The sequence below is a fragment of the Thunnus maccoyii genome, chromosome 16 (assembly GCF_910596095.1).
Source record: "Thunnus maccoyii chromosome 16, fThuMac1.1, whole genome shotgun sequence".
NCBI classification, from domain to species: domain Eukaryota; kingdom Metazoa; phylum Chordata; class Actinopteri; order Scombriformes; family Scombridae; genus Thunnus; species Thunnus maccoyii.
Window position 1 is genome coordinate 21580622 of NC_056548.1, and position 15126 is coordinate 21595747.

Consider the following 15126-nt stretch of genomic DNA (forward strand, 5'->3'; position numbering starts at 1 on the left):
CTGATGTACTTCATATAGCTTATCGACAAATACAACATATTCAAATACATTTGAATATATAGATTAACTGCACATACTGTATATATTATAAGATATGGTAATAATATAGTTGTCTTTAAGAATGTAATGTCATTCTTCACCTATATTTTTGAAATTCTTTATTGTTTGTATTTTTCTACTTCTCATTTCACCTCCTGAATATAATGCATATCAAATCAAGACCACCAGCATGTAACTGTTGCCCCGAATGACCACAGTGATACAGAACATTGTTTCACAAATGTGTCATTTTGTATTGGACTGCATTCCACAATTCATTGCCAGTATACTGATGTACCATCAATATATTCTTTATATTTCCATAAATAGCTTTTTGTTGCATAACATGGCACTTTGTTGCATAATGCATCTGATCATATACAGAGCACCATGGTAACATCATTGCTGCGAAACAATTCATTCATGTTCAATAAACCTCTAACTCTAACTTAACTCTGAAATGCAACTTTGGCAAATTGATCAGTCTTCTTCAGCACTATGATGCTGAGCTATTTTCTTTGAATGTCTGACCTTAAAAATGCATCATTTAATGTGCTATAATGTCTTAAAAGATGAGTAGATGGCCTTGAATGCCTACATAGATGCTGCTAGAAGTCATCCAGAGCAGCATTCTGTATCTGCTGGCTTTCCAAAACTGAACCATGCAAAGCCCGGACTATTTTTACATGAGGTGAGGGTGGAATAAATTAAGATAACCATACATACAGATACCCATTGTAAATACATATACTGTATATCTGCCCTTGTAGAGGTACATGTTTTAAATCTCCACTTCACATCATATATCTTACCTGTAAACAAAGAAACAGGAACTCTCAGGGATAATCTTTCAACATCGTCTTTGTCCTGTTAATCACATCCAGGGTCCTTATTTATCAAGCATTTCAGAATCACGTTGGTAAGACAAAAAATATCTCAGACTAGCTTATTAATGAAGCTTCCTCCGCCAAGTGTTAAATTCACCTTTGAGAATGAATGATGTCACTGCATTACGACACAAAAAACCATAAAATTAAATGAATCACATCTTGTTGTTTTTTGTTTCTTGTAGTTAGTTACACCAGGATCTCAACACATTCAAAACATTGGAAGTATGATCTAGATAATTTGATACAGGAGAAAGGCATTGCTGTGTGAGTGAGCAGATGTTCCTTTTTGATTTTAGTGCTCTTTAACTGCAGCACTTAACAAAGAGTGATCCAATCAGCAACAGCTGCCACAACTAAACATGCCTAAGCAATGAATGGGTGGGGTTTTTTTTCATGTTTTTCATACATTTAGACAGCAAAACAATAGGTACATTTCTTTTTTTCTCCATGAAATTTTTATGACTTTACCACTACAATCTGAATTATTATTGACTTAGATAAAGATCCCCTTCATGCATGTAGTAAGATAAAAATACTCTGCTTGGAACAATAATGTGTGTCTGAAAGGTTTTTTCCACAAAAAGTTGAATTACCACTTTAAAATCCTTAAAATTACATTTAATCCTTCTCTCTCATTAAAAATACCAGAGTCTATGAATATGCAACTATTGTTTCAAAAGTTTAACAGTTTGACACAAGATGTTTCCTACTTCACTGTGAAGTCCATTCTCAGTGTGTGCACTGGAGGCTTCAAGTTTCCACATCACACTTGTGGAAGTTGCATACTGGTCCAGGACTTGTTTCCAAACTAGTTGTGATGTCACAAATCATGCTCATAGGCCTGTCCCTTTAAAATCAGATGATCAATGAGCACAGAGAAACTTTCCACTTTCAGCAGACAAATGTGAAAACAGCCTTCTATTGTCAAACTCTGCACATGCATAATGCTGCACACTGAACCTAAAACATCCAACTGTAGGGACAAGAAGAAAAACATATTTTTGAGTTGAGGGGGACAACAGGTTCAAACCTTTCTTTGCAGAGATCTGTATCACTCTCCTACACTAAATGTCATCCTAAGAGTTAATTTTAGCATTTTGACCTTTGACCCTGTAGAAATCTTAATTCAAAATGAAGACGTCATCTCATCCTTATTTTTGTAAAGGTTCTGTCATTTTAGCTTGAGTGACATATTCATAAAACTAGAAGAGTGGACTCTGTGGAGTGCAGATCTCCATCAGGTGTGTACAGTCAAGATGGCGGCGAAGATAACAAAAACAGGGACTTATTCACCTCGTATCATGCCTAACTTTAGTGGATCATAACATATTGGGTATGGAATTAATCTGCAGATGCTCCAGTTCACGATGAGACCAAACTTTTTTATGGATGTCAGTTTTTGAGCCATGACAAAGACCAAAATGTGGCCTGCAACAGACAAGGTAAGCCTTGTTTTTAGCCTAGCCAGTTGCAGGAAATGCCTTTTGCTATGTTGTAATGCATATCATAAAATGGTGAGGTCTGCTGAAAAGACGAAAGTCTGAGCTTTATGATAGGCTCATTAGGAATCTTATCAGTATTTATTTGAATTGACAACACATTGATCTAATGTGGCAACAAGGTATAATTGGTTTTCCCTGGTGGAAACAAGATTCCAAACTGAGGCATGTGGTTGATCACTTGCAGCCCCTAATGGCTAGTTAAGAGGAGCGAGGAGTCAGCAGTCAATGGTGGTATACAACAGAGCAGTCAGTGGCGTTATAAAATAGGTTTTTCAAACATTGTGAATCACTGCAATCATGAGAGCTCCTTGAGCATACAGTCATAAATGTGTACAAAAAATATTAGGCTTATGGGTTCAGTAGTATGTGAGATTAAATGTGGACAGATACACACACGGACACACATACACAACCAAACGCATGATCACCTCCAGGCTTATGCCTGACGGAGATAAAAATGTAATTTCCGAAGATTTCCTCATGTGAAATGCAGCATGCGTGCCAGTAGAGGTTGCCAGTCTACCAGTTTTCAGTCAATGACTACTGTAAGTCTCCTTGCTCAAAACAGAACTTTTTGCATTTTCCCCACACTAACCAGGCTATCTTTTCCCATCCCAAACAGACAAGGTCTACTCTGACGCCGACCTGCAGGGCTCATCATCGGACAGTGAGGATGAACTGATGGGTCAGTATCAAGAAGCAGTCAGCCGGTCCCAAGGCCTCCGGGGAGGAGCCAAGGCCGCCGCTAATGTCAAACATGCAGGAGGTTTCAGCTGGGAGAGCCGGCAGAAGTACAGCCCCCTGACGGCTGATTATGACGGCTACAGCAGCGAAGCCTCAGCTGATGACGGTAGGTTTTGTATCTGAGAATTAGAAAAATGTATATGTTTTCCTGCTGGAATTCATATATGTATTTTAAGGTTATTGGTCCTTACAATCACCTTGATTTATGGTTGATTCCCCATCCATCACAAAACATTTCATTCATACAATGAGAAGTTTCACTAGAGTGGTTAGATTAATACAGATATTCCCCCTTATTACTGCAGTAAGCTTGAGTCCTCTGCACCTCCATACTAACAAACACAAGTACACCACACACACACACACACACACACATACACACAACGTACACACTGATACTCACTGTCAGTTAATCCAGAGAGGTGATCAAAGCGAAGCTCCCGTTCAGCACACTCTCCGTGGGAGGGTTGCGAAACAGTCAACCGTCTGCATAATCTGCCCAGCCGCAGCCTAACAGTTCATTTTTTTCTCTCTCTTTTTAAAAAAATTGACGCATCTTTCATTCACTGTGGTGGATAGAAGGCAGTTTTTTTTTGTTGTTTTTTTTATTTCAACATAGTCCAAGTCACAGGAGAATGCCAGCACTGACCTATTTCGATAAATCTGTTTGCTCTCTTATTCATCTGTCACAACGCTTGACTTGATGTGTGTGCTGCTGATTTCATACAGCTGCACCTTGAGCATGAATCAGTTACTTGAGGTTTACATCTTATGATACAGGCCTACTGTAGTTATTTGCTATATTGGACCTCCTTATTTAGGCTGTATGGTGTTTTAAATACACTGAAAATGTAAATACATAATATTAATCTGTGCACTCAAGTATTTAAGGTTATTAGCAGAAACAGGGAGAAATGCTAGCTTGGCTCTTTCCAAAGGTAACAAAATCTGTGTACCAGCACCTCTAGCATCTCTAATTAACATGTTATATCTCATTTGTTTAGTTCATGCAAGTGTAAGTGTAAAAACAACAAGTTGTGGTTTTACGAGATGGTATGTGCAGGACTGTTTCTTTGCTGGAAGCAGTAACTTCCTCAAGTCTTGTCATCACTGCTGCTTTTCTGTAACTTGTGATAGAGTCTGGCTAGCTTTTTTCCCCTGTTTCCAACTTTTATGCTAAGCTAAGCTAATCAACTGCTGGCTGTAGCTTCATATTAACCAAACAGACATGAGAGTTGTGTAAATCCTCTCATCTAACTTCCTGCAAGAACAGGAGTAATGTCCTGGAAAGTTGAACCACTCCTTTAAGGAACTAGATAAGCAAATAAAAAATTGCATTTTATCTATGTTATTGTATTCTATTTTATCTGATCTTTTATCTTATCTGAAAGGTCCAAAACTACAGCAAATAAGGAAAATGAGTCAATAAAATTTGTGACATGAATGTTGTGATTTGTATTAACTGCTTGCACTTGCCACTTCTAGACTATTTGCTTTTATATAAGATCATTTTTAAAAAAGTAGATGTGGTGATATCTTACAGAACTGTATCAGATTCTAAAATTGCAGTTTTGTTTGGACACATATTAAGATGCACATATGATACAACTGTGTTAGACATCAGGCATGTTTATGTCTCATAGTGTTTTTTAACAGTCTAATGTTAGTCGGCGTCCTAAATTGGTGAATCATGTCTGAACCAGCTTTGTGTTATATAAGACAGTGGGTTCCAAGGCTGACTGTCTGGCACAATCTATTTAAAGCAATGTTTGAATGTGTAGCTGAGGGATAAATAGTGCATGACATGCCTCTGACTCCATTAGTAAAGATGCACCACACTGTACAACGGTGTTGTTACGCAAGTGCTGCAAAAACTGTATGTCTCTTCATAACCACTAGATGGTCTCTGTCATCATTCATGAAGTTATAATTTTTTGGCTCATCACAGAGAATGATACCAGAGGGGGAACAAGTGCTGCTTGGTGATATCATATTTTAATATTTTCAGGTCTTTTTTGTATTTTTACATCTCCTGAAGTAGTTGATGTCTATTATTTCAAGTGATTAACACATACACAGAAAATCCCTGCAAAGATCATCTTGCTTTTGTCGCACAAAAAAGGAGATGTTCATCATCTGATCAAAAGTGAAATGCAGCCTAATTTAATCGGTGTCTCTTGAGACTGGAAGGATAAGAGCTAATCAACGATTCTTGGCCGACAGTCAAGTGACTCTCTGACAAGAGTGAGAACACGCAGTCAGTAACAGATTACTGAGTTGTTGTCCACTGGAAGAGACAATTTTTCAAAACAAATTATTTCTGTGCATGTGGCCTACAAATGATTTGGAATATGCTGCTCAGTTCACCTCACTGTACAGTCTGTGATTTCTGTGATAATACAGTGTGTTCCTTTCAGATATAATGCTTTTGAATGTGCCACATGTAGCACTTTTACGACAATAAATCTACATCCAATTAATAGTTAAATGAGACCATCAGAATATTTTGTCTCATGAATGTCTGCCAGTTAGTACCAGATCAACCAAAGACAGATTTTTTCCTCCTTGTTTCATCAGATTTTAAAAAAACAAAAAAAACTGTTTAGAATTGAAATGAAGAAAAAAGTAAAGTGTAAAAACATACTGGAAAGCAACCTTTTGTCGCAATATATGTTTTTATTCTGCTTTTCTTTTTCTGTTAATCATCTTAAAAGTATGTGAGCTGTTCTGGTTCCTGGTTAATGGTGTAATTGCATTACATTACACATTGGTGTAATGTCAGGGTCTTAATATACAATTTCTACATGTTGAACCTAATCTACGAGATTTTTTTTTACAGTAAATTAAAGAGACCATTTTTTTCAGAGAAAGTCTGGGTAGATGAGCCCAGACACACATCTCCACTGACCTCCAAGCAGACAAGACTAAAGCTTTTCATTTACTGTATTTCAAAGAAACCACTCTCACCGTATTAGACATGTTTGTTTTTTGGACAAAGCTATAGCTGACTTGTTGTCTGTAGCAGTAAGATTATGCGGTGAGTGTTTCTTGTGAGAGAGAGGCAAGGATCTGAGTCATGTGTGCCTGGCAGCAACAATTTGAAATTAGCTTGGTTTATTTATATGACAACATTTTAGCTATGAAAGGTCCTGTGTTCGTTTTAGTGTGATTCAAATACCCTTGAAGGTTTGAAGGATTATATAGAAAAATTCAAAGGTTTGAGGCTTTCTGTAAAATAAAAACAACAAGAAAAACCCATCCGTAAAAGGAAGTTAGAAGACATTTTGCCGTTTCTCAAAACATTTTTTTCGGATTATTGTTCATGTTATTTGTAATCCACAACGCATCAATCCAGTCTGTAGCCAGGGAAGGAAAAGGAGTGAGAACTGTGTCCACCATGGCTGAAACTACTAGAGGTTCATTATTTCCCTCCTTGGGGTGAGGCTTTGATGGCAAGCAATCACAGATCACCAATGACATACGCACCAGTCCTGACATTAGGGTCAGTGTTTCCCTCCAAAACAGAGAAATATTCCATATTTGGACATAGGTAGTTTCCATGATATAGTTGAAGGCCACTTTTATTAACCCTGAGTGCATTTCATTTCATTAATTTCAAACAAGCAATCGTAAAAGTTCTGAGGCGCCTGTTATTTCCTCTCAACTCCCACTGCTCCTTGTGTTTGTCTGAGAGTATGAACTAGCTTTATCCTCAGGACATATGTATTATACAAGAGGAGGATTGTGCAGAGGCTGCAGAATCAGGGAGGGTGGGTGTCCTGGTGGCTCCACACAGCCTCCCAAAATAGGAAGTAAGCATTAAGAATGAAATCTAAGGTTTGTCTGGACCAACTTTTTTTCTATTCTCTGAGTTTAGGAAGCTGTCAGGACCGCTTGATGAGGACATTGTTATGCAGTGATTTGTCATGCTTTAACAATAATATTATGAAGTGCTTACCATTGTTATTGAATCTTGTTTTCATTATGACCTCATATGAAAAATGATAGGAAAGCTGACTTTCTCCTATTTCTGCTACCTCACCAGCTAACAATCAGTTCACTAACACCACAGATCTCACTTTATCACTTAATTGCGCAGATTTAGATGGGAAAATTAATACAAGTAAATATGAAACTATAGCAAGGAGACAGTTAGCTTAGCTTAGCATAAAGGCTGGAAGCAGGGGTAACAGCTAGCATGGCTCTACGCCTGGATAAGTCCTGCACGTAACTACCTGTAAGATCACATTGGTTTTAGATAAAAAGTGATTAGCGCGCTTGAGAGGTACTGGTGTGTGAATGTTTTTACCTTCGGACAGACCAGGCTAGCTGTTTCCTCCTGCTTTCACACTGTGTCTACACAGAAAAGCGTCAGCTGTGTTTTTTAGTTGTCTATCTCACACACATTTGATAGCATAGATACGCCTCTATTTTAACCAGTCAAGCTGCCTACACAGACCATAACGGCTTCACACAAGCTGAATCATATTTTTATGCTTCAAGTCCATTTTCCTCTGTTTCAAGCACTCAACACTGTACCGCATCTGCTTCCTGTGTAGAAATGGTGTCAGTCTAAGCTAAGTTTAAGCTTTTGCCATACCACTATGAGTGGTCATGTCATATTGTCACGTTTATATTATTGATGATTGAATTGATATATGTTAATTAGTGAGATTTAGGTAGGTATATTTTTTAAATTTGTATGGAGGCTAGCTGTTTCTCTCTGCTTCCAGTCTTTATGCTAAGCTAGGCTAACCATGTCCTGACCCAACTACAGTACATAACTAAAGCAAAGACATGATATAAACCTTCTTATCTTACTCTAGGAACTGTTCCTTTAAGAAATGAAGCTAGCTGATTAACAGGGGAACCTCGTGGCTGAGATCATTTTCAAGTGTGTGTTTGTGTTTTCCAGGTGCTTAGAGGCATACACAAAGAGCTGTTCCTGGTAAAACACCTCGTAAAAAGCTGCTTTCACAGGATGTATTCAAAGCCATGTACAGGTCTATAATAACATCTATCATATCTGTGCTCAGTTTTTCAGTAGTACTATGATGTATTAATTTCAATTACTGTAACTAACTATTTTGAATTTAACTCTGTCATTCATTTCTTTGAATATACAAATAATATATTACAAAGATTTATTAGACAATACTACATGAGCTGCTACTGGCCTTAAGCTGACAGTGGAAGGAGCCTGTGCTGCTTGCCGGGTGGAAGGTCAGCTGTGTTTTTCACTCCTCACAGTCATGATCAGGACAATAATGTGCCGCTCCTCTCATTTGTCTCCTAAGATATTTATACCTGAGTTTCACTGTCAAGATTCACAAAGCACAAACTGTTTCCCCGCTTACAGAGATACAAGAAGGCAAAACAAGGCGCCTGCTAGTGCAGAGGGGATGAAACTCTGTTAAGGAAGGGTTAGACGAGAGGAGGAATGGTAACCATCCCAATTAGTGGGCTGGAGAAAAGAGCAGTGCTTTTACACAGCAGCCTCCATCAAATCAACCGCCCCCGGCTCAGCAGGAAAAAAGCTGCTCAAAATGGATTTGCTCCTTTCATCAAGCCCTCCATGACACTTAGTTAAGACTCCTTTGCCTCCATCCTGCCACTGATATGTGCCACTTTGAGGCAGCATCTCGCTGACATTATTAAGAGTGAAAGTTTCAAAAACTTGGGAGAAAGCTGGAACAATAAGTTGGAGTGGATTACGTCATCACAGTGTTGGCTTTTTCCTTAAGTTAGCAGACAGCAAAAGAGGAGGATTTTTTTTCCCCAAGTTATTTTCGTCTTCATCTTTTGTTTTCTTTCTTTTTTTTTTTTTTTGCAAGAGACGGGGTTTAAAGTACTCCTCGCCAGTGTCCCTATGGGAGTATTAGCATCGGCTGCTCAATTTTTGTGAATCCAAATTGGACAAGGGAGGCAGATTTGAGAATGCAGCTGACAACACTATTCAAGGTTCTTTATAAGTGCCACAGACACGCTCAGTACAGCCTTATTCTTTGCCTTCCAGGCAACTGAATCATTTAGAAAGGTGAGAGGCATGAAATCTGTGGCAGATTAAGAAGTATTCAGTTCAGTCCTTTAATGGTGCATATCTGATGTTTTATTTAGCTTATGCATTCAAAAGATTTCACTCGCAGAGAACATTATGCTCATGAGGATGGGCATAGTAAGTTTCATTTGTCAGAGTGAAAATAAAATGTGTGATAAATTGCATATAATAGGGTATTAGACAATCTTAAAGAATTACATGAACTATTCACATTTTACCAGAAAATAAGAACCAGAATCATTTTGGCATTAAGGTGCAGCTACTGATGACACATTTACTCTTTGAGTCTCAGTAAATGAAATATAGAATAACTTTATATAAAGCTAGGCAGAACTACATATGCATTAATGACTCTGAACCTTTGGTAATAAGTGCTTTACTGTCAGTAAGTTTAATCTTTGCTCTGTTTTATCCTTGTGTTAATTCTGTAAACTCATTACAACATGGGTAAACATTCTTTCTCCACCTTGTCTCCCATTATCTGGTGTTGTTGTTGATAATAGATTAAAATATTTCAGACTCAGTCTCCTCCAAAATGAAATCAATACTGATCAACATATGTGTAAAGTGAATGAGTAATGCTCTTCTCGACACCCTTAATGAAAACACAAGAGAGCTGCTTCTAACCACACTGCTGCACAAAAAAAAATCAAAGCTAAAATATTTGTTTGCTACTGCTTTTATAGTAGTTAAAAATTAGTCAGTTTTTAGATCTGTGCAATCTATTTTATCACTTTTTATGTTATTTTATTGACATTTTTTCTTTTTAGCCTCTACAGTATGTCTCTCCGTGAAAAACACTTTGAATTTTCCTGTGTATGAAACATGCTATACAAACTACTAGATGAATGCAAAGCCTAATGTATTTAGACCAGAACTTGCCAACTTCAGCATGGCAATCCATCGGTGGTTGCTGGGGGTGGTGTGCTGAAGGGGCTGCTGGCCAGAGTGCAACATAACAGAAATATCATTTTGCCTTTTAAATCATCTGTGAAAAAAAAAAAGTTTTAATAATTTATCTGTTCTAATTTGAACAGATGGATAAACATGCTTATGGCATTCTACCTTAATATCCCGATCTGACTGTCACCTCAACTATAGTATAAGTGCAGGGGAGCTGCGGGACAATAACAGACATAATAGCCAGAGCTATAGCAGAGTAATGGTGCAGTAAATAACTGCACATTTCTTTACTTTAATTAGTCCAGAAAACAACCAAAATATTCACGGGAAAAAAGTACACTGTCATGCATGTACACATAATAATTTGTACTTTCACGTATAGAGGCCAATCCCCCACTGCTGAAAATATTTCCCCACATGCATGAATCTATCCACTAATTGTTGAAAAATCTCACTCTGTACCAAAAACGTCAAGCTGTTGGTGGCACTAAAGAAAAGTTAGGAGCACCAAAGTCAATACAGTTTATCGTCTGGGAAACATGATTGTATATACCTAATTTTTATACCAATCCATCAAGAGGGTAGTAAAATATTTAACACGTTATAATTTGTCACTGGTGGCACTAAATAAAAAGGTGATCAACAGAAGTCATTAGGGTTATCCTCAAGGGACCTTGAATATCTGTACCAAATTTTATGCCAATCCGTCATACAGTTGTCAAGATATTCCTCTCTGTCAGATCTACCAGCCAACACCCTTCCCTTGACCCCTGCATTGCTAAGAACAGAAAGCAGCTTCTCATGACTTTTCTGCATGGTTCAAATAAAAATGTAGACAATATATACTATTGATAATATAAATATATATAGTGTTTCTTGATATCTTTTCTGTCTTCCTTCTAACCAGCCAACTGCATCCAGAGGATGAGACGAACACCGCCACTGGATGAGCTTCAACCGCCACCCTATCAGGATGAGAATGGCTCTCCACGGATGTCCTGCACACTGTCAGACCTCGGTGACGCCAAGTGTGACCTATCACATACTAGCGGCAGTCCTCACCTTTCCTTTGGCAAATGCCCCAGTGAGGGCAGTGACGGCCATGAGACAGAGAGTTACCTCAACAAGGGATACGAAGAGGATGTGCCCAGCGACAGCACCGCTGTCCTCAGCCCAGAGGTAAATACCACTGCTAACAGAGAGAGATACAAGGTATGACTGAAAATGTGTAGTGAGGTTATTTAGTGAGTAATGAGATGATTACTGAATGTCTCATTGGTCTATCTTTAGGACATGTCAGCCCGTGGATCCGCAGCACTGCTCCCTAAAGGTTATGAACCAGATCCAGTTGCAAAATACGGCACTCTGGATGTGGTGTTTGACTATGACTCAGAGGAGCAGCAGCTGGCGATGACCATCATGGCAGTAACAGACCTTCCCGCTGTAAAACGCACTGGCAACATCTCCTGGCAGGTCCACCTGGTACTGCTGCCCACCAAGAAACAGAGGGCGAAGACAGGAATCCAGAGAGGCCCCTGCCCCATCTTCACGGAGACCTTCCGCTTTAGCCATGTGGAGTCAGAGATGATCAGCAACTATGCTATCCGATTCCGCCTTTACAGCATGCGAAGGATGAAGAAGGAGAAGGTGCTCGGGGAAAAGGTGTTCTACCTCACCAAGCTCAACCTTCAGGGCAAAATGTCTGTGCCGGTCATATTAGACCCATGCTGTGCACTCCCGGTAAGCAGGATCAAAGCAGGTGTTGGCTTTCAAGCTCTCTCTCTCAACACCTCACTAATTACTCCCCTGCATTGATTGATCTTTTATGTGATTGGATAACATTTTCAGAATGAGGTTATATTTCGCAGCTTGAGAGAATATAAATATCTTGTTTTGTTTGCTTTGTTGGTTTTATGTGCCCGAGGAATAGGTGGTGCCTGCATTTTACATCAGAGAAGAAAACAACAATCAATTCAGTTGCGGTGGTTTGTTTTTCTTTTGCGAGCATTTAAAACGTTACAGCAATTTAAATACATTTCAAAGATTACAAAGAGGAAAAGCAGCTGAAAAAAGCAGCAGTATCTGAAACCACAAGGGTCCATTAACATATTCTCCAAGGATTTTGTCATATATTAGTTTGCTTGCCTTTTATTGTTTCTCAAAACAATATTTTATGAATTCTGAGGCAAAAGAGAACATATGCTGTTGAAAAAATCAGTACACATTGCCAGGGAAATAAATCCCTGTCAGGTTGTAATGTTGACTTATTTAATCATGCAGGGATCCAAACTTCCAACACACAAAGATTTTTTTTCTTCTTCTTTCTCCACGCCAATTGAGCAATTCCTAAACCCCTCTCCCAAATAGCAATTGTTCAATCATATCATAAGCAGCCATAATTAGGCCGAACATAACTAAGTAGTGTCATCAGAATTATAATGCATTTGTACTCTGAGTTTTGCAAATGCTATGGATAGTTTGTCGGTACTGACTGCTAGTGTTAGGAACTAATAAACATAAATTTAACACATACATTTCACATGATTAATCCTTGATATTACATAACAGAACAGAAAACCGAGACAGGGGTGCACTGACAATACATCCCAGTGTACAATTTTCATGGTGTTCTAACATTTCCAGGGTGGTGAATCCCAGGTCAGCCTCTCAGATATGACATGCAGTGAAAGCGCCTCATCATTCCAGTCAGTCAGTCAGACTTCCACACCAGAGATCCTCGTGGGCCTGGTGTACAACGCCACAACAGGACGTCTCTCTGTGGAGATCATCAAAGGCATCCATTTCAAAAACCTGGCTGCCAACAAGCCACCCAGTAAGTACTCTAAAACGTTTCGTTGTAGTCATTGCTGAAAGACCAGTGAAGGGTGTGATAAAAATTGTGTGCACTCTTTGAGATACTAGACAAGAAAAGGGCAAGTTGAGCGTGTGCATAGTGTTTTGTCTTTAGTATTCCTTACACCAGATCCATTGTGAGATAATAATAATAATGATAATGCAGCTTTAATCTGTTTCTATTGTAAATGTTACTCTGAAATATGACCAATTTGTTTTTCTCAATCACAGTTGGAACTAACAGAGGGATAGAATTGGAAATTTACACATTTTTCTTGCTTTACAGATTAGCAAACCATACCAAACCACCAACTTGTTTTTCTTCTTTTTGTAGTAGCATGGAGCCATTAGTCAGTTTTATGTTTATATAATTAAATTGTAAGTGTGCTACTTATTCATTCACCTTTATAATGAGCAGAAATTGCAAATTTTATTGTACTTGTAAATATGTGGGCTAACTGACGTGAAAGACCTCTGTCATTTATTAAATATTAAACCTGCTACATGTGTTGTTTTGTTCAAATACAACTGAGCCAGACAGAAGCTATACAGTCAATTTCAGCTCCACTACCTGCTTTTTAGTTTTCCTCTGGTTTGATCCCTGGTTGCCCTAATTTCCCCATCAGCTTTCCCAGTCAGTTTCCAGGGATCCAAGCAGCAAGTTCAAACAGAAACTGCCTCTTGTTGAACTTTGTGTAATGTTGTTGGCCTCCTGACCCTGTTTTTCTTTCCTCGCATCTTCTGTTATGTCTGCACCTGAAATTCTCTCACCCTACTACCTTTTTGACATCTTGGTCCGTTGTTTTTCTTACTGCTGTCCAACCCTTGTTGTCAGATGGGCTGTTCTGTTGTCTAAAACACTTGATAGGTGGACAGGTTTATATTATCAGAGGTGAGTCTCTGTCCCTGCCACAAAGTGAGGTGCTATCACTGTTGGATCCTGGATGTTTTCATATTAACTTCATGGATGCAGTTTATCAGACACAAACACTGGTCATCTTCTGTAATTTATATTAATTAACTTTAACATTAACATATTTATTCATCTGGTTGCCATGATGAATATAACATTTTTCACTAGAAATACAGTACCAGTCAAAAGTTTTGACACACTTTCTCATAATGGGAAGGTGTGTCAAAACCTTTGACCAGTATTGTAGATGAAAAAAGAAGAAGAATGTAACAACCATGAAATGTTCAAGTACATTGTTTCTGACTGTACTGTCAGGCGCTGTCTTTGCTAACCCTGATTTGTTTATTTCATTTTGGGAAGTCTGCTTATATCTGTGTGCTAAATAGTGTATGAAGCCACTGCCAGCATCCGGTTAGCTTAGCTTAGCATAAAGACTGGAAACAGGGACACAGCATGCTCAGAGTCTCTGTTTACTAACTGGCAACCTCAGTAACTCTGAGTAAAACTTCAACTTGACATTTGAACAGATATTACGTAGCTATAGAGGTGTGTTGGTAGGCACATTTTGTGACCTTCAGACAGAGTCAAGTTAGCTGTATTCCCATGTTTCCAGTCTTAATGCTAAACTAAACTAGCAGTGGTTGGCTGTAGCTTCATATTTATTAGACAGATACAAGAGTGGTATTGCATTTTGTCTAACTCTCAGCAAGAAAGTGAATAAGCATGATTCCCAAAATATCGAAGTTTGCATTAACTAATATTTGGTGTAAAGTCAAAATTATTTTAAAAAGCAGTGATAGGAGCTATAGCAATGACTATGCATCTTCATTTTTCACTGTTACTCCTTTACACACATTAAAAATAACACTCATCCATGAAGATGACTGCTTGTTGTCAACCTTGTTCCTCCATTTCTGAACGTGTATCTTTTGCATGTAGCCCTGTTACCACGCTCCACTACCTGTTTTGTGTGTCTCTCTCGTGCTCGTGCCCGTGATGCCTGAAAGTCTTTCATGTTTTCACTCAGAAGCAACACTTTTCATGCTAACTCAATCCGGTTTGCTTGGTGGCTGATGGCCAGCTAGAAGGCAATGTTGTGCGTCATTGACTGCTGGCTTAAACAGTACACTTTGGCATGCCTTGGGTGTAATTTTACATTTTTCAGCTCTGCTTACAGCACATGAAACAGAAACAGGACTTCTGTGTTAGAGTAGAGCATAAATA

General features: G+C 38.5%; 1 protein-coding gene across 3 annotated transcripts in view; it reads left to right on the forward strand.

Moving 5' to 3' along the window:
- The window catches only part of syt14a (synaptotagmin XIVa), a 45677-nt gene that overhangs the window by 25140 nt on the left and 5411 nt on the right, over positions 1–15126 (forward strand). The window contains exons 5-8 of one of the 3 annotated variants that reach the window (XM_042389432.1): positions 3054–3281; positions 11044–11315; positions 11427–11876; positions 12780–12969. In XM_042389432.1, coding sequence (XP_042245366.1) covers positions 3054–3281; positions 11044–11315; positions 11427–11876; positions 12780–12969 — 1140 coding nt within the window. Of the gene's footprint in view, positions 1–3053; positions 3282–6927; positions 6988–7947; positions 8179–11043; positions 11316–11426; positions 11877–12779; positions 12970–15126 lie in introns of those variants that run through there. The other 2 variants (XM_042389434.1, XM_042389433.1) reach the window with 2 other exon arrangements.